A 26698-nucleotide genomic window follows, 5' to 3' on the forward strand; every position below is an offset into this window, starting at 1 on the left:
CTTCACGAGTTCCTAGACAACCGCACTAAGAAAGGTGACACTGGGGCCGGGGTAGGTTTGCGTGTGAAGTGTTTTCACGTTGTAGAATGTGCGGTTCGTCACCGCGGCCCTGACATTTAACCCAACGCTGCAGAGGATTCGGGCCTTCTGAAGATACAGTCGATTGCATTGCTGTGATTTCACGTACATCTTCAATTAACTTCGTCTTGTGGGGCCTTTTCATCTCTGCGAGTGTGTCCTTTTGCCGATTTCACAGCACTTCAAAGCCCTCCGTCTCTCTTGGCCGTGCGGCGACAACACACACATTCCACGCTGATGATGTCCGTGGAGGTCGACGCGCTCCTGCTCGGAGTCGCTGCCCTCCGTTATAAACGCTAGAAAGTGAAACCAGGTTGAAAAGAAGGACTTGATGCTAGTGTGAGAAAATCCCTCAGACTGTGGATTGGCACTTTTGGTAATGCTTTTAAAGACACACAGTTATTTTGTCATAATTTAACTCCTTGAAGGGAGTCTTGCATAGCGTTATTTGGGTTACGTCAGCTGTTTTGACAGTGATTGCCCCTGACTTGTTTCCCTTTGGGCAAAGACACAACAGTTTTTTGTTTTTTGTTTTTTTCCCCTGTCTTGGTGATATAAAAAAAAAAAAAAAAAACTAAATTCTCTGCATTTCATTTAACTAGCGCTGAAATCCAAGTCTCGAGAATTCCCCATGCTGGCTGTGAGAAACGCTGTTAGGAAATGGTCATGCTCCGACTTTCACCAAGAGTCTGCAAACTCTGCACAGAGCCCACACTCTGCAAATGAACTGTATTTGTATAATTAGATGTGCCAGGCGAGAGGGTATTACATTCAGAGCAGCGCGCTTAATTTCCTCAGTTACTCCGGCTATTAAGTAAAATTCATCCATTTGGCTGGATATCCACACTGAGAATTGGGCCACACTATATTGAATTTGTCAGAGGAGATGGCGTTAACCCTTGGCGGGAAGCAGCTGCAGCAGCCATCTTGTCAGTTCACTCAGAGTTTGGTTTGCCAACATGAGAGTGTCGCACGCTGTCGATATCCTCCGAGGTGATTTACCTGCGTTTATTGCTGCAGTGGGGAAGCGGATGTTACCTGGATCAGTTTCATCCTGGGATTCCAGTGGAAGAAGGCCAGATGTAGCAGAAGTTCAGCCTGCCAGTTCAGTTGGAAGGAAATAAATGCAGAAGTGTGAATGAGCAGTTCCGCCCTCTAGTGGCAGGAGTTCTTATGACGGGAACACTGAGCTTTAAAGGAGTGACGAAGTCTTTTTTTTAGGGTTTTTGGCATGTTTAAAAGGTGTTTAAAGCAAATGTTTCTCAACGCGTGGAGCGGGCCTCGTCTGGGGGGCGTCAGGAACTTCACAGTGATGCAGCAAAAATGGAATGTCTTGATTTTTCTGTTTTTTTGAGAAGTACCAGATTTTCCAGGATTTTCACTTTGCACCTTTCCAGTTTGGCCGGTCGCCTGACCTTTTTAAAGAACTGTCTAAAATATCAAAATACACTGATACATACCATCTGGGACCAGCAAATATCACTGTATGACAACAAAATGCTGCTGCAGTACCACAGAAAAACCTTACTACTAACGTATTTGACGGACAATGCAAAGTAAATCATAAGAACATTTTTAAACTAAACACTTAAAATTATATAAAGCAGAAATTGGAAACTGAGTGTGTGACAAACTTGTGAGGGGCTGGAGGAAAGCGAAGAAACTCTTACCGATAAAACTGTTTACAATGACTGTAGTATAGATTCGCATTGATAACATTTAAGAAAAGTTGCATTTTTCTCTGTGTACACAGACAAAGACGGAGCGTCTTCAAAAATGTGTGTTTTCTGTGACTTCGAGCACTGTTGTCATGTAAATGTGTCTCTAAAATGAAACCAAAGTTTTCCGTTTCCTTTGGAAAACCTCGTAGTGTAAACGCTGTCTGAGTTCTAGACAGTTTCATTCACATGCAAACTGAAAATAAAGACTTTCAGGAGAGTTAATGGGAGAACAATATGAATTTTAATGCCACTGGCCCAGTTTGACCAACGCACAGCCACATTGTTAAAGAGTTTCCCCTGAAGAACACAATGAATTTACCCTGAATGCACAGGCTGAATTCAGTCGTTGCATTTTAGGCTTGGATTGAAGGTTTAGAGCAAAATGCTTCCACACATTTTTGGTGATTTTTTTTCTTGTTTCCCTCCCGGGAGTTGTCATGCCTGCCCGTAGGAGAATTTTTCTTGTCACAAAAGCCCCAGTCATTTATTTATTAGCACTTGAGCCAAGTCCCGGCGAGCTGAAGCCAGTCCCTGCTAGCATTTGGCAAAGGGCGGCGTGCACCGGCGGACGGGGCAAACACAGAGAGGCACGCAATCGCTCATGCACACACTCACACTGACAGCCAAATTAGAGTCACCGGGGAAGACAAGGCCAAGGGTAAACATGCAAACTCCACACACAGATTTACTTGGAGGTTTGCATCAGAAACTTTACTGCTGTCAGTCAGCCACAGCAGCTCTGTTGGTCACGTTGTTGTGTAAACGGAGCATTGATTGCTAATCAAAAAGAAGACTTTTTTCAAATAAAGACAGCTTGAGAAGCTGCTTTGTCTGTAGAGTAGCAGCCTATATATATATATATATAATAAGATGAGAGACCTTGAAGCTTTCTTTGTTCAGTATGTGCAAACTGTGAAAAGACTAAACCAAACAATGCCGTTCAACAGCATCCTTCTTTCAATCCTATCTGATTTCCTCTTCTTATGGAGCACTCAGCCCAAACCCCGGTTCCTGCTGGGAGAGTAAATGCTAAGAGAGAGAGAGAGAGAGAAAAGAAAAAACAAAAACATCTCCCAAATTTACAGTTCCATTTTTCCTTAGAACAAAAACAAAAAAAAAAGGGCTCAGTAATTTCCTGAAGCAGCTGGGTGCCGGAAAGGTTGTAGAAACAAGAGTAAAGATTGCTTTTGTTGCACGCTTTCTGTTGGGCCAAGAGGAATACAGATTTGGTGAGCTCGCTGTGGATTCACAGCCGCGGGGTGGCGGACGCTGGATCGATTCAGGATAAACAGCGCCGCTCATGTGCAGAAATAAAGAAACGTGTGGCTCTATGCATGGGCGTGGCTCGTAGTTTTAATTGTGGTCAGGCGGCTACAGAGCCTTCGCGGTACCGAGGTAGAGGATCAGGGTTCGGGATCTGTAGACAGAGAAACAGAAATCCATACAGTCAGAGCAGCTTCTGTTACATCCTGTCTAGACGCAACATGAAATACCCTTCACCTCACCCCAAAACCAGTCAAATACAATATTTACAGTTTTCAAATCAACTGCAGGGTAGATCTGGGTCAAAACCCTGCGTGGGATTTATCTACCAAAGAAACGGCTTAAATTATTAATCCACAAATAAAAACACAAAAGAAAACAAATGAACTCTTTTTAGGGCAGGTGTCCATACATCCTGTGTTTGTCCTGTGATGGACTGGTGGCCTGTTCAGGGGTATGCTGCGATGGATGAATGGATGGATGGAGGGATGGGTGGGTGTATTAATGGATGGATAGATTAATAGATGGATGCATTAATTGATGAATGGATTAGTAGTTGGATGTATTGATGGATGGCTAGTCATACTGTATATGGCCACCTTCATGTTTTTCTCTTATCCTTAAAGCGATACCTCAACATTCTGGCAAATTGGCCCATTTAGCGCAATTATTTAGTCATTTCGAACGGTATACTTACTTTTTTTGTGAGGGCGAGCTGTTGTTTATTCAGAGGTGAGTCGGAGAAGGTTTTCAGGACGGACACAATGGAAGAGGATGGTATTTTGGTTCCCCCTCGTCAAACTCATCAAATACACAATCCAACAACCCCAAAACACTTTGGTGGGCAAATTATAATCCGCACATTCACTACGCTGTGGAACACCAACAAATAATATTGTAGCGTTACGACACTGAAGCAAATACTGGGAACTACTTTTTCTTTTGAAATCACTACGCCCAGACAAGTAGTTCCGTCTTAGCAATCTTCGCATAAACAACTCAATCTCGTAATTTTGCATTAATATTTCACAGCGTAGTGAATGGGCAGATTATAATTTGCCCACCAAAGTGTTTTGGGGTTGTTGGATTGTGTATTTGATGAGTTTGACGAGGGGGAACCAAAATACCATCCTCTTCCATTGTGTCCGTCCTGAAAACCTTCCCCGACTCAACTCTGAATAAACAACAGCTCGCCCTCACAAAAAAAGTAAGTATACTGTTCGAAATGACGAATGAATTGCGCTAAACGGGCCAATTTGCCAAAATGTTGAAGTATCGCTTTAAAACTAACCGCTAAAGCCTGAAAATATGACACAACATGTCTCATTTTATTTTACAGTAACACATTTTGCACAAGACTCCAGCACAAAAGCACATAATAGTACAATAAGGAAATCATGATGAAACAGCAGCAATTGGAAAGCTTTTTGAAGACATTTTTTGAGAACTTAATTTTGTATAAAGAGTTTTTTTTAACTAAGTTGAAAAAAACAATATCATTTTGATCCTTTCAATACTTTCCAATAGGTTTTTTTTTTAACATTTACTTGGTTTTTTTCTCAGTATAAAAAAAAAATCCTAAATCTGAAAAATAAATAAATAAATTAATTAATTAAATAATATCTCACAGTTTTAAAATTCTCTATTTTCTTAACATTTATAAAACAAATTCACAGATTTGAAGAATGAAAGTGGGAAACTGGGTCTGTCTCTAGCAAGAATCCCCCTGACTGTGGTTCAGCACTTTGGCCAGTAGTCCCAGTGTAACGAGGTGGACCCATCCAGAGATGGCAGCTGCACCACTGAATTAGGATTTCCGCTGGCATCACCTGCTGAGAATAAACACAACACTCCAACTTTCAAATATGACCAACCCTGGAGCTCCTTCACAAGTCCAGTCAGCACAGAAAGTGATTCGCTTCTTTAATTTGAATTCCCTCCAGTTGAGATTGATCATTGGCTCTTGGTGTTTGTGGAAGGGAAAACGTTTTCCACGAATACACGTGGAAACTTAAACTAAATGCAAATACAGGAAACCACGAAGGCCCCGATCGTCTGAAGGGTTTGCCTGACAGACAGGAGTGTCGCCAACGAGGCGACTTTCTTGTGAAATCGTGAATTTGTGTCGAACTGCGACTTTTTCTTGAGATGTTGAAGAATTTTCTGGTGTTTCAGACACTCTGAAGTCTCATGTTGTTCAGCAACTTCTTTACTTTATTGACTTTATTACAAGGTATTTGCTGCGTTGTACATCTTCTTGGATCTTGCAGTCTTTTCTGAATCTCTTTGATTGCCTTTGTGCTTCCCACAGCTTTAACATCATAACCCACCGTTTCCCAGATTGCATTTTTTTTCACAAATTCCTCGTTTTTTTTTTTTTTTTTAGACACGCACCGATATATTTGATAACTTCCCACACCAACTAGCTAAATTCCATGGTAACACGTTTTTTTTTTATGCTTGTGAGGGATCAGGCACTCCACGGCAAATGCAAGCAAACAGTCATTCCATTCATTTCCATTCATGCTATTTCTGTGGTTCAAACAGGGTCTAACACACTCCTGTTTGGACGCGATATCACTCATTGTGTTAATCTTTGCCGATCAGCTGCAAAACACTTGTTTGTTCGAGAAAAATTCATCATGTTTTCGGCCCTGAGTGAACAACGCTAAATGGAAAAGGAAAAAAAAAAGAAAAAAAAATCAAAACACAAAACAAACAAACCAAGAACTCCCTGACATCGCCTCTCCTGTAATCGCCCCAACATAACAGATTGGCGATATTTACCAGGGATACGGCAGTGGATTAGTCCTTTAACGGGCTGCCTCACAAGTTGACAATGCCGTCTCGTTGATTTAAATATTCCGGCGCAGAAATGCTGAGACGAGCGCCGGGTTGTCATTTGTGTTTATCCTCATAATCCTCCCCAGTTACAGTCGCTAGCCGGCTTCACACCGCCAGATTCCGCGTTTGTTTCCAGCCACGGCGCTCCACCCTCACCTCGCCCACACCCCGGCGTATGTGTGGACGGGGGGGGGGGGGGGTTGGTGGGGTCGGGTGGTGGGGGGGCGGTGACAGTCCTCCAGTTGACGAATAGTCCAGCGTGAGAGCGGGAGCGCACTCCGGGGCCCCGAGCTCTGCTTTATGAATACACCTGTCACTGTGTTTACTATGAATCTGCTGTAACACAGGATCAAGGGCACAGCAGTGATTGGAAAGGGGAGGGGGCAGGCGGGGGGGCGGGGGGTAAAAAACTGCTCTGCCGAGTGTCTGCCATCATGTAATGTGACTTCAGGCAGATGTATGACTCCAGCTTTGTTTACGGTTGGCACGGGGTAAGAGGGACATAAATAGGAGGATGAAAAAGCTCTGTGTGTGTGTTTGTGTGTGTGAGTGTGTGTGTGTGTGTGTGTGTAGGAGGGGGGTGTTCGAAGATTTTTTTCACTCTTTTTCTTAAGGATTCAATTGCAGCACAGAGCCAGGTAACGGGACGGAGAAGCCCTTCCAAGTATGATCGATTTTTATCTTCAGAGGGGTTATTTGTCCCTTTACAGTGCAGGAAAAAAATAAAAAAGCTCTGTGACCCTTTGCCTTGAGAGATCATTTGAACTCCAGCAGATAAACTGGAGGGATGTGGGACTGCGCGCTGAAAGTGGAGAATATTTCTACGACTTCAGGAAGTAGAAATGTGAACCGATTTTCTCTGTTGGTGCTTGAAAAGTATACATTTATTTATCTGACTGGCTTTTGAGTTCAGTGAGTCAGACCTGGAAGATAAATGAATATGAATGGTGTGTGTGTGCGTGTGTGTATGTGTGTGCTTATATATACCACTGTGCCTTAACACAAGGTTCAACCTGTGGCTGCATGAATCTTTCGCAAAATTAAATATGAATAAACATTCATATCTTTATTTGTATTTTCCTTTTATTTCTTGTCTCACAGTTCACGGAGACAAAAGCAACGATTGATTTAAAGAATGTTTGAGTGAAGTCTGTCACGTCCCACCGTGTCACCTGTGCGCTGCCTCTCACCTCAGGTGAGAAGTGCGGCGGTGTTTATATGCACCTCTTTAAGCAAATCATGATTTAATTGAAAGAAAAGTCTCAGAGAGACGAGTTCAAAGATCTCACTCATTTAATCATCTAGAATGCTGATATGCGAAGAAAAACAAGCTTAACACTATTATAGATTCATAAAGCAATGTAAAACAGCTAGACTGGTGAGAAACTTCTACTAATATAAAAACTAAAGACATAAATAAAACTTAGGAAAAAAAGGTAAGATAGCTGCAATGACTTATTGCTAAATGTTGATTTTATCTCAAAAAATAGCTTGAATTGCTAAAACTTTACGGCTTGAACAGCTGAAATGGTTAAATTGCTTAAAAATGGGTGGAACAGGAAACATCTTGACTCATAAAGACCACTTTAAAAAGTGAAACAGCTGAATGTCCTGAAATATATCAATAATTAAAACAATTGATCAAACAGCTTCTTTAATGAGGACAAATGAAATGATTAAAACAACGTCAACAACTAAAAACAGCAAGAATAACGGTGAAAAAGGCCAAAGGAACACATAAAAAAAGGAATGGCTTAAGACCTTAAAAAAACCAAAATCTATTATTAATGCAGCTAATGAAACTGTAAAAATAGCTAAAAACAGCTCAGGTCCCATTTACACGTCAGACGCTTCCAGTGAGTAAGTTGCAGTTTCCTCCAATTCCACAGAGAGGGAACAGTTTCGGAAACTTCCATCTTGGGAGCTGTTTTTAAAAATGAGCATTTTCAATGACTCTGAGCCTCGTTGTCGTATAAATAGGACCCTGGAATGCAACAAAGGTTTTCTGCTTTTACTTGAAAATGCTGTATAAGGTGGACGTCAGAAAAAGAAATAGCCAAATTGGCAAAAAACAGACACAAAGTGGAACATGTCTGAAGGCTGTAGTGACATTTTCTACAATTGTTTTCAGATTTCATAAATACAACAGGAAATGCAGTGTTTTTTTTTCTTTTAATTAACACATTTTACATTTCCAAATGAATTTGATTTGCTGGATGAATCGTCCCCTTCGATCGATCAATTTTCTGACTCCTCTTTTCTTTTTCTTCTCTTCCCTCCTGTTTTCCTTCACTGTGCACACAAAAGGCAGGCACACATGTTTCAGGGGTATTTACTGGGTCACACTTGGCTTAAAAGCCAAATGAGCATCAATTCATTAGAAAAGCAGCAGCAATAACGGGTTGCAGGTAATTGCAGGGAGCAACGCTGGTCAGCAGTTGAATTTCCATTACCAGCCGGGGAGCGTGTGCATGTGTGTGTGTGTGTGTGTGTGTGTGGTGTGTGTGGTTGCCGTCGCCTCTCTGGGTGTCTGGCCTGGAGGAAAAGCCAGGTGAACCGCTTGCTGCAGCACTATCCCCGCGGTCTGTTTGATGAGGACACCTCATGCAAAATTGATGCGGCCCTCAAGGTCAGGAGGAGTTCACTTCGGAGCATGCTCAGATCGGACCGCGCCCGCTGCACGGCAGCAGGACGAGCGGCGTCCGGCTCGCTGGGAGCTCCTCCCGGCCGCCGGCGGACGCAGTGGGCGTCATGTCGGGCTCACGTTTAAAAAGCTGCACCTTATCTGATTCACACATGCAGCTGAGGAGGGATTTAAGGTCGTGTGGGCGGCGCTTTAGAAATGAGTACAATTAGTGCTATCATGGCGTGTGCTGACTGCTTTTTGCTGAGCATGCACTGCAGGAAATTGGTTATTGATTATAGTTCATTTAGCTGAATCTTGTTTATCTGGAAGATTTGGCTGTTTTGTTGGGAATGCAGTGTTCTGTGGACACAACTTATGATTACGTGTTGTCAGCAGATCCTCCAAAGATCAGCTTCACCTGAACTCCTGCAGATGTCCATCGATGGCTCGGAGATTTGTGTTAAAGCTGGTGTTCGTTTGGTAGTTTTTCCATTTCCCTGTGATGCACTTCCGTGTAAATGGACATCGCTCTCAACATGCAGAACCTTTCTGAAACAAACACACTTAAAACCTGTGTGTTTTCACTGGAAATATGGTGTAAACTGAGCCCCAGTATAGTCTAATAAGTACTGTGCAATCAATAGTCATTAAGTGAGATTTAAAGGCAGAACTCTCCAATGAGGAACATTTTTTACAGCAAACATGCATCATTTATCAGGGCTTGATTAGTCGCATGTAGATTTCATCCTACAGCAAAAACAAAAATCCTGATTGGTTTTCATTAACTCACAGCAACTTATTAGAATTAACATGCCTGTAAGCAGATCACAAATTAGTGTTCATACCTGCAGAACTGACGACTTCATTAAAAGCTCGATCGCTTTCTATTGATCTGCGCCATTAGTATTATCTCCTCATCTCTGGCTTCAGCTTGAAAGCAGTGAACCAAAATTAGGCTTTTCATTACTGTCCGGTTAATGTCTTTATGACCAATTTGTAAGTAAGTACAAGGGAGGGCAGTGTCCTTTGGTGATTTCTGAGAAAAAAAACAAAAAGAAAAACAAAATCCATTTGCTTGTGTCATTATAACTCTGTTCAAAAAAAGCGAAGGAAAAGCCTTGGACGTCCCCCCCCCCCCCCCCACGTGAGCTCTGGCCATTAAACAAATGGTTCCTTTTCAATATGTTAGGAAGCACTAATATATTCCAAAAGACGAAAAAAAAGAAGACATTTTAATCATCTTGATGGAGAAGTGAAGAATGACCTGCCTGAAATGATGTTGCTCCAACCAGCTGACACACAATATCCTGTTCTACATAGTTATTAAACAGTGAATAAATCCATGATTCTGGGCGCAGCTGTAAGCGATCTCTGCAATCTTACACCTCCATTGATCATCGGGCGGCGTCTGCAGGAGGGCTGCACACAGCTGAGAGCCGCGCTCCTGTTTGTCCTCTTCTCCCCGCCGAAATCAGGGTTGGAGAAGCGATTCCACCTGACGGAGAGAAGCAAATTTGAACATATGCACGGATTTCAAACAGTGGGCCGAAACAGCTGCGATGGGGTGGCGATGAAGAGAAAGTGAGATCTCTTCCTTCTTTCTTTTTTTTTTTTTTTCCCTCCAGTGTAAAGCAATCACAGCCTCGTTGGTGTGATGAAGACACGGCGTGCCGTGTGGACATTTCCTCACGTTTCCTGAGTGTGAAGGTTCACATTTTTTCACTTTCGGCTCGCTGTCACCGTGGGAGAAGCAGCAAATGCAGCCTTATTATTTTGTGCACAGCTGGCCGACAACCATTAACAAAGCCGCTTTTACTGTGAAAGGGAAAAAAAAAAAAAACATCCCATAAATAGAACCGCTTTAATGTCAAGTGCGAGGCGCCATGCGGCGCCGTTTTTTGACCGAAAACCGACAGCGGCTCGTTTGTCTGTGTTGATCTTCTCCTTATCTCTAAATCCCATTTTGAAAAAGGCAAACAGGCGCTCGGCGCTGACAGGTTCCCAGCGTCTGCTAATATCCCAGGCTGTGTCAGGTGTTTCTGTGGCGGGGAGCGGGCTGGTGTGGCGGGCGCCGTGTCCAGACGCCATCCCGGCCCCGCCAGCTGTTTGCTCAAGGGTCCGGGTCATGCTGGCTTCTGGAGCTCGCCCCCTCCACCCTCCCACATTTAACCCTCCTCCTCCGAGGAACGCAGACACGCCATCAATCAACCCTCACAGCAAATTGAGCATTTTGTTTGGAATATTTCTGCGCGCGTTCTCGGAAAAGTTCAGTTCTTTCCTGACAAGCGGAGCAGCATTTAAAAGTAATATTGTTGGAACGGTGACAAAATCAGTCAGATTAAGTGACTGGCACAGGCTGTTAGATGAATAATGCAGGCTACAAGATGAAAGACAGCTCCGTCTTTTGTAGTCTGTCAGGCAGGAAACCGGGGAGAGCCACGACTGGCTTTAAGACTGCATGAAGCATCATTCTAACTGCCTGTTAGTTTGCCTGGCAGAAAAAAAAAATGATATTGATGTTTTTTTTTTTTTTTGTTTTTTTTTTCCCCCTCCTTATCTTTGGAATTGTCATTTGGCAGCACTGTTGCTGAGGCAGATTTACACATGCCATTCCAGCAGTGTCTTGCCTTTTTTTTTTTTCCTCCCCCCTCAAATCCTATAGAGGAATGCAATTTTTCATCTGTGCTAATGCTCCCAGATAAAATCCCGGTAGCTTCCCTGGATGGTATAGAGAGTTTTCATCTCCTTCAAATATGTCACGGGCGCAGTGACAGACTGTAGATTTCAGTGAATTACAAGAGAAGTGTTTCTCATTGTTTGGTGCGAGCGGCATTCGGCGCGTTGCCTCCGATGGTAGCGGTGATTAATAGCTGTCACTTTGTGAATTCAGCTCGCATGACGGAGTATCTCGTGACCTTTCTCCGAAGGAAATGGTCTGTTGACAATGCAATATGAAGGTGTCAGAAAGCAATAAGTCAGAAACACAAAAGCACAAACAGAAAACTAATTAGAAAGCACTCAAAGAACTCGCAAATCTGCCAAGACTGCTCCATCTCGTGCAGTCGTCGTTTTAATAACGGAAAATGTTTAGGCGGTTTTAATCTGCGTGTAGATTCAGCTCTGAATCAGATTGCACAAATACAGTGGGAGGATTGCTGCATTCTTACTGAGGTGGAGCATCCTGTGGAGTCAGTGCTAATGTATGCATTCAGTCAATCATCAGGTTTTTGCTTTTGTTTTCGATTTAGGATTCACCAACACCAGTGTCAGCAACAGGAAGATAGAAGAACACCACCAATTTGGAGATCCTTAGATATCAACGAGAATGACAAAAGCAGGCCAGACTGTAAACTGTGTTCTTCCATTTGGAGCAGCAGAGCTAGCCCAACTGTCGCTCTTTAGTTTAACTGCTCTGTGCATCCGGGAGGATTTTACTCTGAGCTGTGCTACATGCTAAAGTGTTTCAAGGCTCACACACCAGTGATGCTACATGCTAAAGAGTTTCAGGGCTCACACACCGGTGATGCTACATGCTAAACATGATTGAAGTATGACTGGTATGCTCATTAGCAGTGAGCTGGAATCTGTGTGTGTGTGTGGCACACAGTGGGCTCGGTCCCTCGGAGCAGTATACTGGAGCCTTCAAGGCCGCTGTAGGTGCGTGTAGCATGGGCGTAGCGGCTGTGCGGCGGTGGTTCATGGCAACACGTAGCCTCTGTGGATCATCTGCATGTGCAGCATAAATCTAGCTCATGGAATTTCATATTTCAACTCATTGGGAGTCTGTATCGGCACGGAGCTAAAGGTTAGTACTCGTACTCATGCATGCATACAGTGCACTCGTTCTCGTACTCATCCTTTAGAAAAAGTTGTATCAGTGCATTTGCAATGAACATTTCTATTTAGGCAATATAATGAGGACACTATTGCCAGTCTGAAAACACTGGTGAGTGTTCATTGTTTGAATTATTGTCTCTCTGATTTATTTTTTGACAACCAGTGCTAACATATGGTAATTAGTGTGAGCACTTTGAGCTGAGGCTTATGGGAATGTCTCCAATTTTCCGGGTGTGTCGTAAACAACAAGGAGACTCATGAATGAATTCTCTCACTGAGGGTCCACACTTTCACTCACGCTCACATATGTGAATTATCTTTTAAGTACACACGTGTGGCTAAAGCCAGCTGCTGCTCGTAGGTGTGCATTGTGATTTTGTTTGATCACGACCAAGCTTTACTCCGACTAACTCATGAAGCTGACGGAGAACTGTTCTGCTCACCCTCAAGTTAATTTGCGAATCTTTTTGTTCTCGTTGTAAAAATCCTTTACGATTGTCTTTTCCTTCACTCCGACTCAACTTTCATGTCATCGGTCTGCTTTTAGGGCGATTCCCTTTCATCATGCTAGTAATTTGACACCTGTTTCATCTTCATTTCACCCTTTGCTGTGTGACTGAACCGAAGACATTTGTGATGATGAGTCTGAGCCGTCGCAGTTTCTGATCTCCAGCTTTCACCTCATTAGAGTATCTCAAGTCATTATTTGATGACTTGTACACCTGCTTTGTATTTCCAACAGTGTTATGTTGCACATATGAGAGAGGCTGGAGGCAGACGACAAGGTCTGGACTCATATTTATATCTGTTTGTTGTCTGTTGCATTATCATTGTGATGTTTGGGCCTGAAAGGAATTTTCTCAGGTTCACTGAGAAATATTCTGTGCCAGATTGACACTATTCCACACATGTAATCATACATTTCGACAATTCATAGAGGGAGAAAAGCCCATCTTTAATTAAAGTGAAAAGTAATTTGTCAATTTTTCCAGTGAGACTGTGTCCCATGATGCATCTGGGCTAAAAGGAAATCAGACGAGCTTTTGTCCAGTGAAATCCCATCGATTAAAGTCGTCAATTATCCAGACTTGATGAACTCAGATGACCTCCATAGCAATCTGTCCAAACTGAGAGATCACACCTAACCATTCAGACAAATGGTCAGTAGGATCATCCTCTACCATGAATACCACGAATTAGTGGCAATATATTTATAGTTTTATTTTCCTGTGTTCGTACTCCCTCGCCTCCATTTCTGTGCCTACACATTTTGTTGATGCGTCGTTAAGGTTCACATTAATGAAATGAAGTTCCCAGACATCCTGCAAGCAGCCTCACAAACTGCACCAAACCTCCTGGAGGAGGACGTAATTAAAACTGAGATGAAATAAAAATCCACTTCACCATGCAAGTAGGAGAAAATCAATAGTCACCAAAGCAAATTTGCTTGGTTCTCTTGGAATTCTGCCTGAATTAACAGCAAAGCTAAATAATTTAATGAAGTCTAACTGATGTAAACTGGGATTCATGGCTGTCCGCACAGAAATAAATGTCTTCTTTTTTACTCTTGCTGCAGAGGCCTTTTACATAGCTCCTTTAATAATACAGAACCCGACTCCTGTTACTCACCTTTTATCCCCTCAGCACGATGTGGGCGGACCGATCAAATCGATCTCTGTGATAAACGCAGCAAGTGCTCGTCTCCAGAGGTCTCAGCTACTGATTGTGTTTGCGTTTTTCCAGATGGTCACTAAACGAAACACTCATTGATCTGGGGAATGACTACCGGCGTCACATGTCTGGGGGCAGCCTGATCATTAGCAACCTGGACAAGGACCAAGACTCCGGGGTGTACCAGTGCACGGCTTTCAACACGCATGGGTCCATCCTCAGCCGCAGAGCCAGCCTCCAATTTGCATGTAAGTGATCCCACAACTCCGAACACGCTTCTGGCTCCCATCTGACACAGTCATGACACTGTGGAATCCCTTGTTATCCGCCATGTGTCAGCCTTTGTGATACGCTTGTGCCTTTGTTCGTTTTCTTCTTTTCTTGGAGGGGTGGGGGGATTTTACTATTCTGATTCCTCACTTAGATGGTTTGGGAATGGATTTCTAAGAGGGGAAATGGTAATCGAGTGAAATGTCAGATGCAACAAACACAGTGGGTGAGGTAGCTTCTGACTGCCTCTGAACCCCATTGATTCTCATTAGTGGTTCCAACTCTGACAGCATGTATGCTCAATACCAACTGACTCATATTTTGCCAAGCGATAGGGCGGCCCCTGTGATCCGGATTTTAGAGTAGACAAGCACAAATAATGCTTAAAGGTGTGTTTGTAGCCGTGTAAAAGCCAGCCTCTTCTGTATGTATGTATGATATATCCTGGAGGTGGTGCACAGTTCAGAGCGTGACAGGCTGTCTGCAGCTCTGGCAGCTCTAAAGACAGAAGCTGGCTTGGGAAGGGATGCTAAGGAGTGGGGTCCTACCTTCCAGACAAGCACCGCAGAGGCACCTCTCCTCTCTTGATCAAGCCCGCTGACTATTGATCATGTCCCAAGGATAGAGAGCCGAGCCGTTCGCTTCCTCTCGGGAGATGGACTGCCATTATCCCTATAGCTCGGTAATGAATCTCACTTGCGGGGACTGGGTGAAGAGCAGAGCTGCTTGACATTTATTGTCTTGCCTAATGCACAGTGAGGGAGGTCTAGGAGATCAGCAAGGCTGATACTGTGTTTTTCGGTGTAATGAGGCCGGTGGTCTACGATAGAAATGTCGTGGCTCCGTTGCTGCTTTGCTTCGCCTTCAAAATTTGGCCACGGCTGCGATAAGCATGTGCTTCCACAGCCCATTTCCCCAACAATAACAAAACACTAATAACTGCAGTACTAGTCGTGGTAATCGTATAATATCTCCAATACAACCCAGCAAGTATTATGTGACCGCATGCGTCAGAGCCAGGTCCGCAATTTGAAGAGTCTTTAATGAGAATGGTAAAAGTGAAAATAAAGAAATGACAGATTTTCAATATTCTGTCTCATGCAAGCCAGTTCAAATGCAGAAAAGTGGCCCAAAATGTCTGAATCTGTCCGGGTGTGCATTAGGTCAAAGCAGACCGTTGTGTCGAAGGTTCCTCTGCACAACTTGGATGAGAGCAGTGGCTGAAACACAAACGAGAGCAAGCCTTTTTTCACTGTGTGCGTTTAAACACATGGTCAATAACAAATAAATTGGCTTCGTGATTTCATGGCAGTTGCCAGTCGTTACAAACATTTAGAGCATTTCTCCCTTTACTGAACAAATCAAAGGTGCTGGCAGTGTGTGAAATGTAAAGAGAACGTATTGTGCTCATTTGCAGGACTGCTCTGAGATTCCACCAGAGAAGCTTTTTAATGATTCACAATCCTGTTTTTTTGTCTTAAACTAGCTCTCTTTGCATCCGTCTGAAAATCTTCACATGAATCCTTCCCTTGCGGAAAGCCCTCTTCCAGTTTCCAGTATGTTCATGCACTGAATACATGATTGCAGTTTGTAATTTGACACCCCCCTCATCGTCTCATCGTCTCATCGACTCATTGGTTTTAAGTGATATACTCGGTCCCGACCTGTATATTGTCATTACTGTATTTCATTCCTGGTGCATTTTAAGAGCAGAATGAGAAACAGAGAAACAACTCATTAGTTGTTGTTTGTTTTTCTGATTCCAGTCATTTAGAGACTCTGGAACTCTTACTGTCCAACTGTCATGTTTAAACTGTTTTCTCCTTTACATTCTGTTTGACTGTCATGTTTCCAGCCCCACGTTGGACTCAGCCCGGTGTAACAAGGTTGTGTGGAAAGCAGTGCCAAGCGGTGCCTTATGTACCAGCACATAATTTGATTTGAATCAAATTTCCAGTGAAAAAGCTCAGCTGAAAATAATCAAAATTTTCCCTTTTAAATTGAATATTTACACAGTGAAAGCTTTGCTGTGGTACCATCTGGATCGGGTCAGCGTAGCTCCACCGACAAACTCTTTTGGAGGCCGAGAATTCTTTCTTTCGCCAAGTAGCAGGTGTTGAAGCAGTGTAATACATCCATATTCAAAAGCTATACTGTTTGAAAAGATACATTAGTACACAAAGTCAAAGAATATGCTTCAGAAAATGGATTATGGCATCAGATAAAGAGAAGTTATCTGCAATTCAGCGCATTCAGCGTAGTAAAGTGCCTGTTTAGAGGTTTGAATTGGAGATGAGTCAAAGAGGTAAATGAGGACTGAAGAAGAAAAACGTAGATTGAAATCCTTAAAACTGAGGTGGAAGATGGACGTGATCTGCAGTTGACAACGATTTTTGCCAGTGTGTTCATTTTCCAAAATGCAGCAGAGTTTTGCTACTGTAGAGCCAACATTTGAGTTTAAGTTTCCCTTCACTCAGTGTGTGAAGGTACACAGCTGACCCAGAGGGAAGCAGTCGATTTGCCTCATGTTGTGTGGCTCTAATATGGAGCCAGAGAGCAGTGCCTGCTGTGTTGAAGCTGATGTGATCACACTGGCATGCCAGACAGAAACCATGACACATAGTCTGCAACATACAGCCAGTGCTGTGTGGATTCACCACCTCGGATTTATTCAGCCCAAACAAAGAGCATCTGCTTGAAGGATGCGACCATTTAGAAGTCTAAAAGGGTCGTATTTTCGGGGTTGATCCATTTATTTAAAATTCACCATTCACAGGAGGTGGTGCACAAAAATAACCAGCCGAGTCGAGGCCATGGCATGAACTGATGAAGACACAAATGAAGGGCAAAGAGTGAGAATAAAACGATGAAGTCCAGTTGATTTAACTCAGTTGATTTGAGATGCAGAAAGATTCTTCCTACTTAACAGTCTTTAGCCCAGTTTACACGATGTTTCATTCAAAAAGTGTTTTGTTTATGGTTCCAAAACCAACCAACAGCACCCACTAGTGGACTGGCATGCTAACCACATCATTTTCCATGTAAATGGACATCATTTTGAAAAAGTTGCTGTGTCGATGAAAAACTTTCCCAAAACATAAACACAAAAACGATGCGTTTTCATGAGAAACTTGTTTGCGTAGAAGACATGTCCCATTCTCGCGTTGAATCCTTTTGATCAGTGAGACACAACAAAGTGCAACTGTGCTCAACTAACTGCTAATGCATGTGCTTTCATTAGAGCCGGTGAGGTGCTTTTCGCCCTGAAATCAGCCATCGCCTCCAGATTTCTTGCCATTTTCGTCATTTTAAACAAGATTCACTCCTTCACCATCCTGTGCAAAGTGCACCCGCGTTGCTCTTCGAGTAAAGCAGAGCGGAGAGTGTAGAGAAGTCGCACATCCATTGGGGACATTGAACTGCCACAGTTAATTCAGTGGAAGGTCGAGAATGATGGTGTTGAAAGCGGAACTAAAGAGCGCAAACGGCAGCCGGCCATAAGTGTAAGGGCCGACCAGGTATTGTGCTATTGCGTGATGGAATACGGAGTCGACTCAGTGGCATCGTCTTATACATCACACTCTGTGTAACGGGGCCGCAGCGTTGCCCGGGCCAATCATCTCCGGGCCGTAATGGTCACACACTGTCATCTCTGTGCCGGCTATTCTCGTACGCCAGAGACGGATTCTGCTTACAGAGGAATCACTGCAGCTACAGTGAGCTTTCAGAGTTACAGTGTGTGGTCAGCCCATTATTTTTTCCACTCAGAGGCCGCAGAATAACCAAGTGTATGCCCTCCGGCGCAGAGCCAGAGCTGCATGGAGACCCCTCCTGGAGCAGCTCTGCTCGATCCGGGCGAAGGAGTCATCGTTCCCATTGTAATCATCGGCGTCTGTCTGATTCACTTCGGCAGACGCCGTTATAATTATCAGCTGCTGTCAGGCTGAGCTGTTTCATCAGCTTTGTGTTGGAACCCCGCTCCACCGTCACTGCTCGGCTTCATAAACGTCGGCCCCGTGAGATCCGAAGTATGCTGCCCGCGTCTGCATTTCAAGTTATCCATCTCCTCCTGTGGCCTCCTCGGTGTCCTGCCGTGACTTGGCTCTGTTTGATACCGCGGCGGTCATCAGAGAGCAGCTCATTAATCTTACCAACACTCCGTCCCACTTCTCTCCATAATCTTCCCCCTCCTAATTTCCCTTATCGGTCACACTGACTTTCTTTTGTTTGTGTTTGGAAGGCTCACTCCAGGCTGGTCGCCAGAGTGCGCAGACAGAGTGCAGAGCAGACTGCGGCAGCTTCCCTCCATCAGTCATGAAGCCAGGGGTGGTTTATCATCCCAGGTTTAGGGGTTTTGTCTGCCAGCTCCTGCTCATTCATTTGCAAGGGGATAGATTGTGCTGAGAGTATTGATGGGGAAGCTAATGCTTTTAAGTGCAAGATTACACCACATTTAATAATGATGTTACTTATTGCTGTTGGCACTACAAACTGTCATTTGTCACGTATGCTCTCCCGCCATGTTTGTTCAGCCCCCCTCCTCCCACCTGCCTCATTTTATCCCATTTCAGTCTAATTTCTTGCTTCTGGTGTCACAGGGTAAGCGTCGCCAAGTCGGGGCCATCCATTTCATCAACGCCCCAGATGCTTCTCAAGGCAGCAGAAGGTGTTGGGAGGGTGTTTTAAGACGTTAGATTCTCAAAATGGTGTGCAAAATGTAACGTCAAACACCACGCCTTACTGACTCAGCAAAAGGGAAATCCTTTAAAATGAGGATATTTAGATATATACACACAGAAATGTAGATATTTTCACAAAACCAATCATGACCCAAAATGACTAAAATCTCAACATGAAGCCAAATTTAATGAAACGCTCTGTTGCAAAATACAGTGAAATGTCCAAATGAAATCTCTGCCAGCTGTTGAATTATCCATGTTTTTACAAACTCAGTCTGACAATATGATATAGAGGCTGACGCTTGTCTGCTAGCTGTCTCGGCAGCGTCATTGATATATTAGCTCGGGTGTCAGTATTGTGTTCTGTCTGCTACTCTTCAAAAATCAGTGATTTGTGTTTTGGCCCATGGGCCTTATGTTTGACAACCCTGATATAGATGTTAAAATGCTTTGCTGTTGCCGCCAACTGAAGGATTTTCCCCCTCGCTTACCCTATAAAGCAAACAAACCTAAATATTAAAAAAACAAAACAAAAAAACATCCATATTGCAAAATGGGTCTAGGATCAAAGTAGGAATTATTAACAGTAATTACCAGGCACCTTGTGCGAGGAGGAGATGAAAGTCTGGGAGCAATCACAATGCTCGGCAGGTAGCCGAGGCGCCGTCTTGAACTGCCACATCTTAGCGAGGACCAACGTCGCTCACTCAATTACCGGCAGCGTGCCGTATCTGGCTAAATAATACTAGTGCTACCTGGCTGAGATAAACAACAGTGCAACGCGGTAATCAACCCGTCAGACAGCCTGCCTTGTGCGGATCACCGCTACATTTCAAGTGTTTCTGGCTGTGCGTTGGCGTGTATGTTGATGGCTTAAATGAGGCTGGAGTGGCGAACAGAAGCTGAAAAAAGGTCCTGTTTTGTTCCAATGTATATTCATGTACAATAATTGTGAGGTTGTTGGAAATGTGTGCCATTGAAACAATATAATAGAAACAAACAAAAAGAATCCTCCATGCTTCATCCTCCAAACGCCTCCTCGCCGCTGATCCCATCTCGTGTGACTCCCCTCAGATCTCGACAACTTCAAAACCCAGACGGTGAGGAGCGCCGTGAACGTCCGCGAGGGCCAGGGAGTGGTTCTGCTTTGTGGACCTCCGCCTCATTCTGGAGGTAACTTCACCATTTGTTCTTTTTCCCTCCCGCAGCCTGGCTGCTCTTCCTCAAACATGACTCACAGGATTTACCTCCACTCGTCTCTCATTGCGCCCTTTTGATAAAGGATTACTGCCTTGCTGCAAACTTAATCTGTTTTTACACCCATTTATGTGCACACATGCTTTTAATAATCATCCGCTAATGTTGTTTATACAGAATGCTGACAAATCAGCTCCTCGCCCGAGTGTTTGTTTTGCTTAATTTTGTCTATTTTTTTTCTTTTTAATTATAGCGGTGTGTTTCTCAAATTAGGTTGAATGAAATATACTCAAACCCACATTTGCTTTATTATACGTAGATGAGAAGATTGGTGCGCTCTGCTCTTCCTGTCTGTAAATATAAAGCCACGGTAAGCAGATGGCTGGTTTAGCTTCGCTCGGAGCGTGGAAACAGAAACACAGGGGCTGCTGCTGCTGTCGAAAGGTGACACTGTCTGCTTGAACAGCACCTTAGACGTGCACTCCTCAACAGTGGATTGCTTTGCTTGCTCAATATAAAGTGCTGTTATGAAATAAATCACTTGATATTTAGTTACAATGTTTATTTTTTTTAAAAATGTATGCAAACCAGATTTCACTGGTGAGCAAATCATTTCGAATCTAAAGGAAACAGATCTGCGTTCACAAATACTTATGATCAAATGTACATTTCAACAAGTGTTAAGCTGTCAAGGTAGCGTCGCCAGCCTAGCCACAAAGGCAAGATAATCTAAGTTAGACTAGTTTTGGCAGACAGCAGCGATCATTAGAGTTAGTCTTTGGTTCGTCTTAGCTTGGTAATCTTCATTAGCATTTGATAGTGCAAACAGAAAAGTGGTTCAGCAAGCTGAATTTCAGGAATTCCCAGTACTTACCAACCTTGCCTCAGCATAGCAGGAGGATTACAAAGGACCTGACAACAATTCCAAACACCTTTGGCTTCAAACAACGGCTACTAGACACATGGATGATGCTCTACTCAGGCTTAAAGCGATTACCTCTGGGTTTGGGCAGTCGCTTTGTGAATACACGGTTTGTTTCGTACATATAAATAAAACCCCGAAATACTTTTCCCACAATCAATACTGAGAACAGGCATCCAATTCTCATGAATGTTTTGGTTCTTTGTGGGAGAATCAGTTCTTATCGGTGCAGTGGTTGATCCCTTTGCCCCACAAGAGCCCCTCCATGCTCAGTCTTTTCTGTTTCAGGTTTACATGTTCTACCTTGGACTACATGGATTTCTTTCCAAATACTCCAGTTTTCTTCCACAGTTTAAAAATGTCCTTTCTCCATTGGTTTGAACAGTGAAAGCATGTGTGTGTATGTGTTTGTATTTGTGGGTGATTGATGGGCAACATGGATTCAGAGTTCCCATCCTCCAGTCTTACCCAGGACCAGGACGAAGCTGGTATAGAAGTTGGAGGGATCAGACTTTGTCTTGACTATGATTGGATAAGTGAACGTGCAGGGAAGGAACAGTAAAGCGAAATCTGCTTTTCTTTGGATTGGGGACATGCTGAGAAAACCCCGGGACTGTGTGACAGGAAGAGGAACTGCATCAAATTGGGTCAGAATCGCATAAAATTGTCAGATTAATTCAAGATTGTTCAAGAGCGACGGGACCGAGTCATTAAGAATGAAGTCAACTTGTCAGTTTTACAATTTTTGACTCATTTTTGATCTCCGACGGAGCTACAAAAAAGTGAGACGTTAACGTCACCCTCAGTCATCTGCAAAATGAGGAGCCCAACCTGAACGGGTGCACTTTCCTCTTGTTTGTGCGCCTCACAGACCCCTAAAATAGTGCTCCAATTGTTCAAAACGAGAGGCGAAAACAGCATTCTGCAAATGAGTGGATACAAGCGGGAGATAAAGATGCCCCGGCCGCCGAGCCCCTGCGCTGCTGCGAGCGTCTGGATAAAGAAAGCAAGAGAAAGACATGAGAAGTGGTACAAAGGCTGCCGCCGAGCTTGTCTCTCTTCTCGCACTTCCCTTCACAAGCCAACAGTTTGTAGCACAGTGCATTGTACAGCTGGTCTATGGGATAATGGGTCAGAGTACTCTGTGTGAAATACAGTTTGACAGCCCCCCTCTCTGACACGGGCTTATATGCAGTTGGCTGCTGGAACCGTGGCACTATTGTGTTTTCTTCACATTTTCATGAGTGAATGAGAGTCGGGCCCAATGTGCCTTTCTTCCTTCCTCTCTCTCTCTCTCGCTCTCTCTCTCTCTCTCTCTCTCCTCACTATTTTTCCATTTTCCTCTCTTCAATTTTGAATGCATTAATGTGCCTAACCTTGAACTCCCCTGAACTTTATCTGCCACTTTCAGCACACGCTGCTGCCCATTGGTTTTCATTACGCTCCAGTTGTTTAGACGTGTTTTATTTTTTTTTTGGTTTCCCTCCACTGCCATTTTCGCAAATGCCTGACATGAAAAAATTAAAAATGAACCTGTCACAAGCAAATGTTTGTGGTATCACTTGTGTACTCCATTTGCCTGCACCTTCGTCCGTCGCATAAAACCCTTTGTGTTGCATTTTCTTCTCGGCCCTCGCTTGACAAAGAAGCGCTCGGCAAATTTCTATCACTGCTCATTACTGCTCCATAGTTCCGATGCAGGTTGTGCTGACTCTGAACTATGTGACTCCTGCTGGCCTAATCAGAAGGAGCCTCGCGTCTGCATCGCTGCACTCTGCTCGGACGGCCGCATCCCACCCGAGCGGCTCGCTTCCTCGGGGCGTGGTGGAGGCAGGGGGGTTGGGGGGGCGGCTGGGAGTGATTGACAGTCTTTGCATGCACCTTTTGACTCGAGGCCCCTCACCCCCGAAGTGGTAGATTACACACGGCGCTGGCTCCGCTCTTGGAAGTCTGCGCCTGGCGCGCTTCTCGAAAATGACACAGTGATTCATCATGGCAGGTTACTCCTTTCTCGAGGTGGACCTGCTTCATGAAGGAGGGCGCGGGAGCATATTCTTACTCCTGGATGTCAACCCTGACATCCCTCAATCCGTCTGTGGGTCTGTGACTTTGTGCCACCAGGGGACTGGAGTCACTCTGGGACCGCGGGAATGGAGGCCACGTGTCAGGGGACGGCCACTGACGCGCTGTAATCCATTTTGTTTCGCTCCCTTTCCTTAGGGTCTCCCATTTTTTCTGCACCGATAGCTCTCACATCCGCCGTGTCTCGGTATCTCGTTTCAAGCAAGCTGAGATAAGGAGAGAAATATGACATGATATTCCAACATTTTAGGGCTACTGCCGAGTTTTCCTGATTCAGCCGTTGCAGCTTTAGACTCAAGTGTGTCTAACATGTGGAACCAGTGAAGTGTGACAGAACCGCTCTAACTTCAGCTGCTTTTCCTTTCTGTTCTAGAACTGACATTTGCATGGATCTTCAACGAATACCCGTTCTTTGTCCAACAAGACAGCCGCAGATTCATCTCTCAAGAGACGGGCAGTCTGTACTTTGCCAAAGTTGAGCCCTCGGATGTTGGAAACTACACCTGCGTGGTAAACAACACGGTCACACGGGAGAAGGTCCTCAGCTCTCCAACGCCACTCGTCCTCAGGAGTGACGGTAAGCACATCAGACGCACAATCCTGCCTGGAAGGCTTGGTTGTGATGAAGCAGAGCCTGGTACAAGTAGTTCTACCAGTACCAGGTGTGCCAAGTAGCACTAGAATATAGTACTGGTGGTATTGATACCAGTAGTTCCTAGTACCAGTAGTACTAACAGTAGCAGTGCTCTGTCAATGCAATGCACACCAAACAAGCTCCGGAGTTTTTGGAAATCTTGATCCACTTCAACAAAAAACACTTTTGCATCTCATTAAAGTACAAAGACAGAGCACGAAAGAGCGTAGAAATTTGACAAATGATGTCTATTAGAGGAAGGATTAACAAATGCTCTCCAGTGTAGGATGAATCATCGGGGGGCAAATTTGTTGAAAACACTCAATTTATCTCTTGATCTGTGCCAAATTGTTGTCAAAAAAAAACCTATTATTGAACAATTAACCCACAGACGTGGGTTGGAAAAAAAACTCTCAATGGATTTTTAATTTTATGGGGCTTTTAAATTCAATTTTTGGGAAAAAAAAAAAAAAAAAAAGTTATTTGAAACTCTTGACTCTGTTAGTTTGATGTCAGTAAAATTTCTGAGCATGTAAAAACAACACAAAAGCCCCTGATAGCATTCAACATTGTTGAAGGATGAATGCGAATGTTCTAGTATGCATCATAAAGCATTCTTCTGATTTACTGTGAACCAGGACTATTAAGCTTCATTTGACAAATTCAAACGTTACCTAATACCCAATTTACTAAAATCCACCGTGAAGAGAGCTGAATTGTATTGTCACACAAGTATATTGCACTTTCAGTTTGATGTTCCATGTACAAGACAAAGTTTCACGCGAAAGCACGTCATTTTAGTGTTTCCGTCTGCTGTCACTGGTCTCCTGGTAAAAACACAGAAGCGGGCAGTGCTCTCTGTTAATCAGCCACGGCTGACTGACTTTCACGGCGTCTTTGTGGCCGGAAACGTCAGCAGTTTCTGGCTTAACTTTTCACTTGGGAAAGCTTGTTAAGACCTGTTACTGTTCAGAGCTCAGAAAAAGAACTTAAGCGCATTCGATCGGTCACTCTTCAGGATGAGGAAAACGACTCGTTACACATACTTAAGTGCAATATGGGGTGTGTTGATCCTCCCTTCAGCTGGAGCGCCTTCATTCGCATGTATGAACGTGCAGGTCATGAACAGATTTGCCGCGTTTACACTAAATCAGCCTTCATCAGGGTTCTTGATTCGAGGCTCGTGTCGCTGTCCGAATGTCCAGGATAGTGAAGCGTCGGGATGATCAGAGCTGCCTGTTGAAGGGGATTGGATTACGTATTCAGCCTGTTTTCGGCACAGTTTCTACTCGGTTCGTGCTGAGTGCAATCTTTTGTGACTTCTAATCAGCCCTCGCCTCCGGACCAGAGTTGGAAATGAACTATTGGTCCACCTGCCACCGGAGCTGGCGGATTCCAAAATGTACCACCCACACGCTTTTTTTTCCTCTTCTTTCTTTTTACCAGGCTTCTCTACTTTAACTGTCAGTGTGTAACTAAATCTGAGCAGTAATGGCCAGGAAGGATTTTTTTCTGAGGTACATAGTCTACATTATTGTCACTGTGATGTGTGGCTTGATTTCAGCTCTGTATTACAAATCTGGTTCTCGCTGTGCTTTCCATTCACACCCAGATGTATTTCAGGGATGGTTTTTCTCTCCATTCAAAAGTGTGTATGTATGCATACATATGCATAATTCAGATTACATACAATTGATAACTGCTATGTTTTTATCATTTGTCCTTGGTTGTATTGTGATCATGTTTTTGCTTTTTATGTATTCGAAATAGGCAACAATTGATCAATTAGGTTTTAATGGCCTGACAGCATGTCGTAGACCAGAGGTGTCAAACAGAAGCCACAAACAGCTCAGTTTCATCTGGAGTAGGCGGAAAATGTAAAATAGTCTCATAATAAGCTTGAAGGGTTTTTGTGTTTTTGTTTTTTGTTTTCATGGTGCAGAATATTGGTGATATTTTTTGAAAACCAAAACAAAAAGGATTATAATTTCAACATGAAGCCAAGTGCAGTGATAACTTCTGGTACGAAATACAGTGAAATGTCCCTTGTTCATAGTCCCAAAGAACTTGTCCCATAGCTATTGCATTCTGCATGTTTTTTACAGCCCCCCCACCCCCCGAAAGCTTGGCTTTGAGACTAGTTTGATAGCAACAAGGTAGACAGCTTTCATGGCTTTCAAATGTTTTCTTTGAAATGTTTACCATTTATTTGGTGGTTTAACAGCCCGGATTGGATCTTGTTGTGGGCCAGTTTTGGCCCTCGAGCCTTATGTTTGACACCTCTGCTATAGACAGAGTCAAGGCTGTTATCTGCTGGATGTCATTCACTTCATCTGTGTGTGTGTGAGGCCCTGCTTCAAAAGAAAGCACATTTTGCATTGTTCTCATTGTTGTTTTTAATTCACTGATTGAGGTATGCTCTACCAATGCATGGAGATGTATGACCTTTGCGTCTTTCAGTCTTAGTCTTTCCTCCTTTGATCCCTTGAATAACACAGTTGGTTCGTTGTCGGAGCTGAAGTCGTTGCCATGGCCCTGTTGTGAAGTGCGAAACAAGCGCACTCATAATGAATCAGCTGAAGCGCTAATTGCATATGTCATAAATTAAAGATGTGTATGTATATATCTTCATTCTTTTGTGTTGTTTTATTTCAACGTGTCTGTCAGCGTGGCTGCCAGGTTGAGAGAAATGTGCTGATCTGCAGCCCTGTTCCAGACGGTGGGCTGGTAATGGCTGATGCTAAAGGGCAGACTCCTATCTGTGCAGGGAAGTCTTTGACTCGTCCTAGTGATGTGAATATAAATAAAGTCATAAATGAAGTCACATTGCCAAATGTGATAAATCTCTTCCAAAGCAAGTCCTTTCCCCGATGC

At 43.7% G+C, this 26698-nt stretch overlaps 1 protein-coding gene across 1 annotated transcript in view; it reads left to right on the forward strand.

Annotated features, from left to right (window-relative positions):
* cntn3b (contactin 3b) overlaps positions 1-26698 on the forward strand; it is a 70970-nt gene that overhangs the window by 15108 nt on the left and 29164 nt on the right. Inside the window, exons 4-6 of the mRNA XM_030091113.1 lie at positions 14113-14288; positions 20064-20162; positions 23564-23767. Of these exons, the coding sequence (XP_029946973.1) occupies positions 14113-14288; positions 20064-20162; positions 23564-23767 (479 nt within the window). The remainder of the gene's footprint in view (positions 1-14112; positions 14289-20063; positions 20163-23563; positions 23768-26698) is intronic.

Source organism: Salarias fasciatus, chromosome 5, assembly GCF_902148845.1.
Source record: "Salarias fasciatus chromosome 5, fSalaFa1.1, whole genome shotgun sequence".
In the NCBI taxonomy this organism is placed as follows: Eukaryota; Metazoa; Chordata; class Actinopteri; order Blenniiformes; family Blenniidae; genus Salarias; species Salarias fasciatus.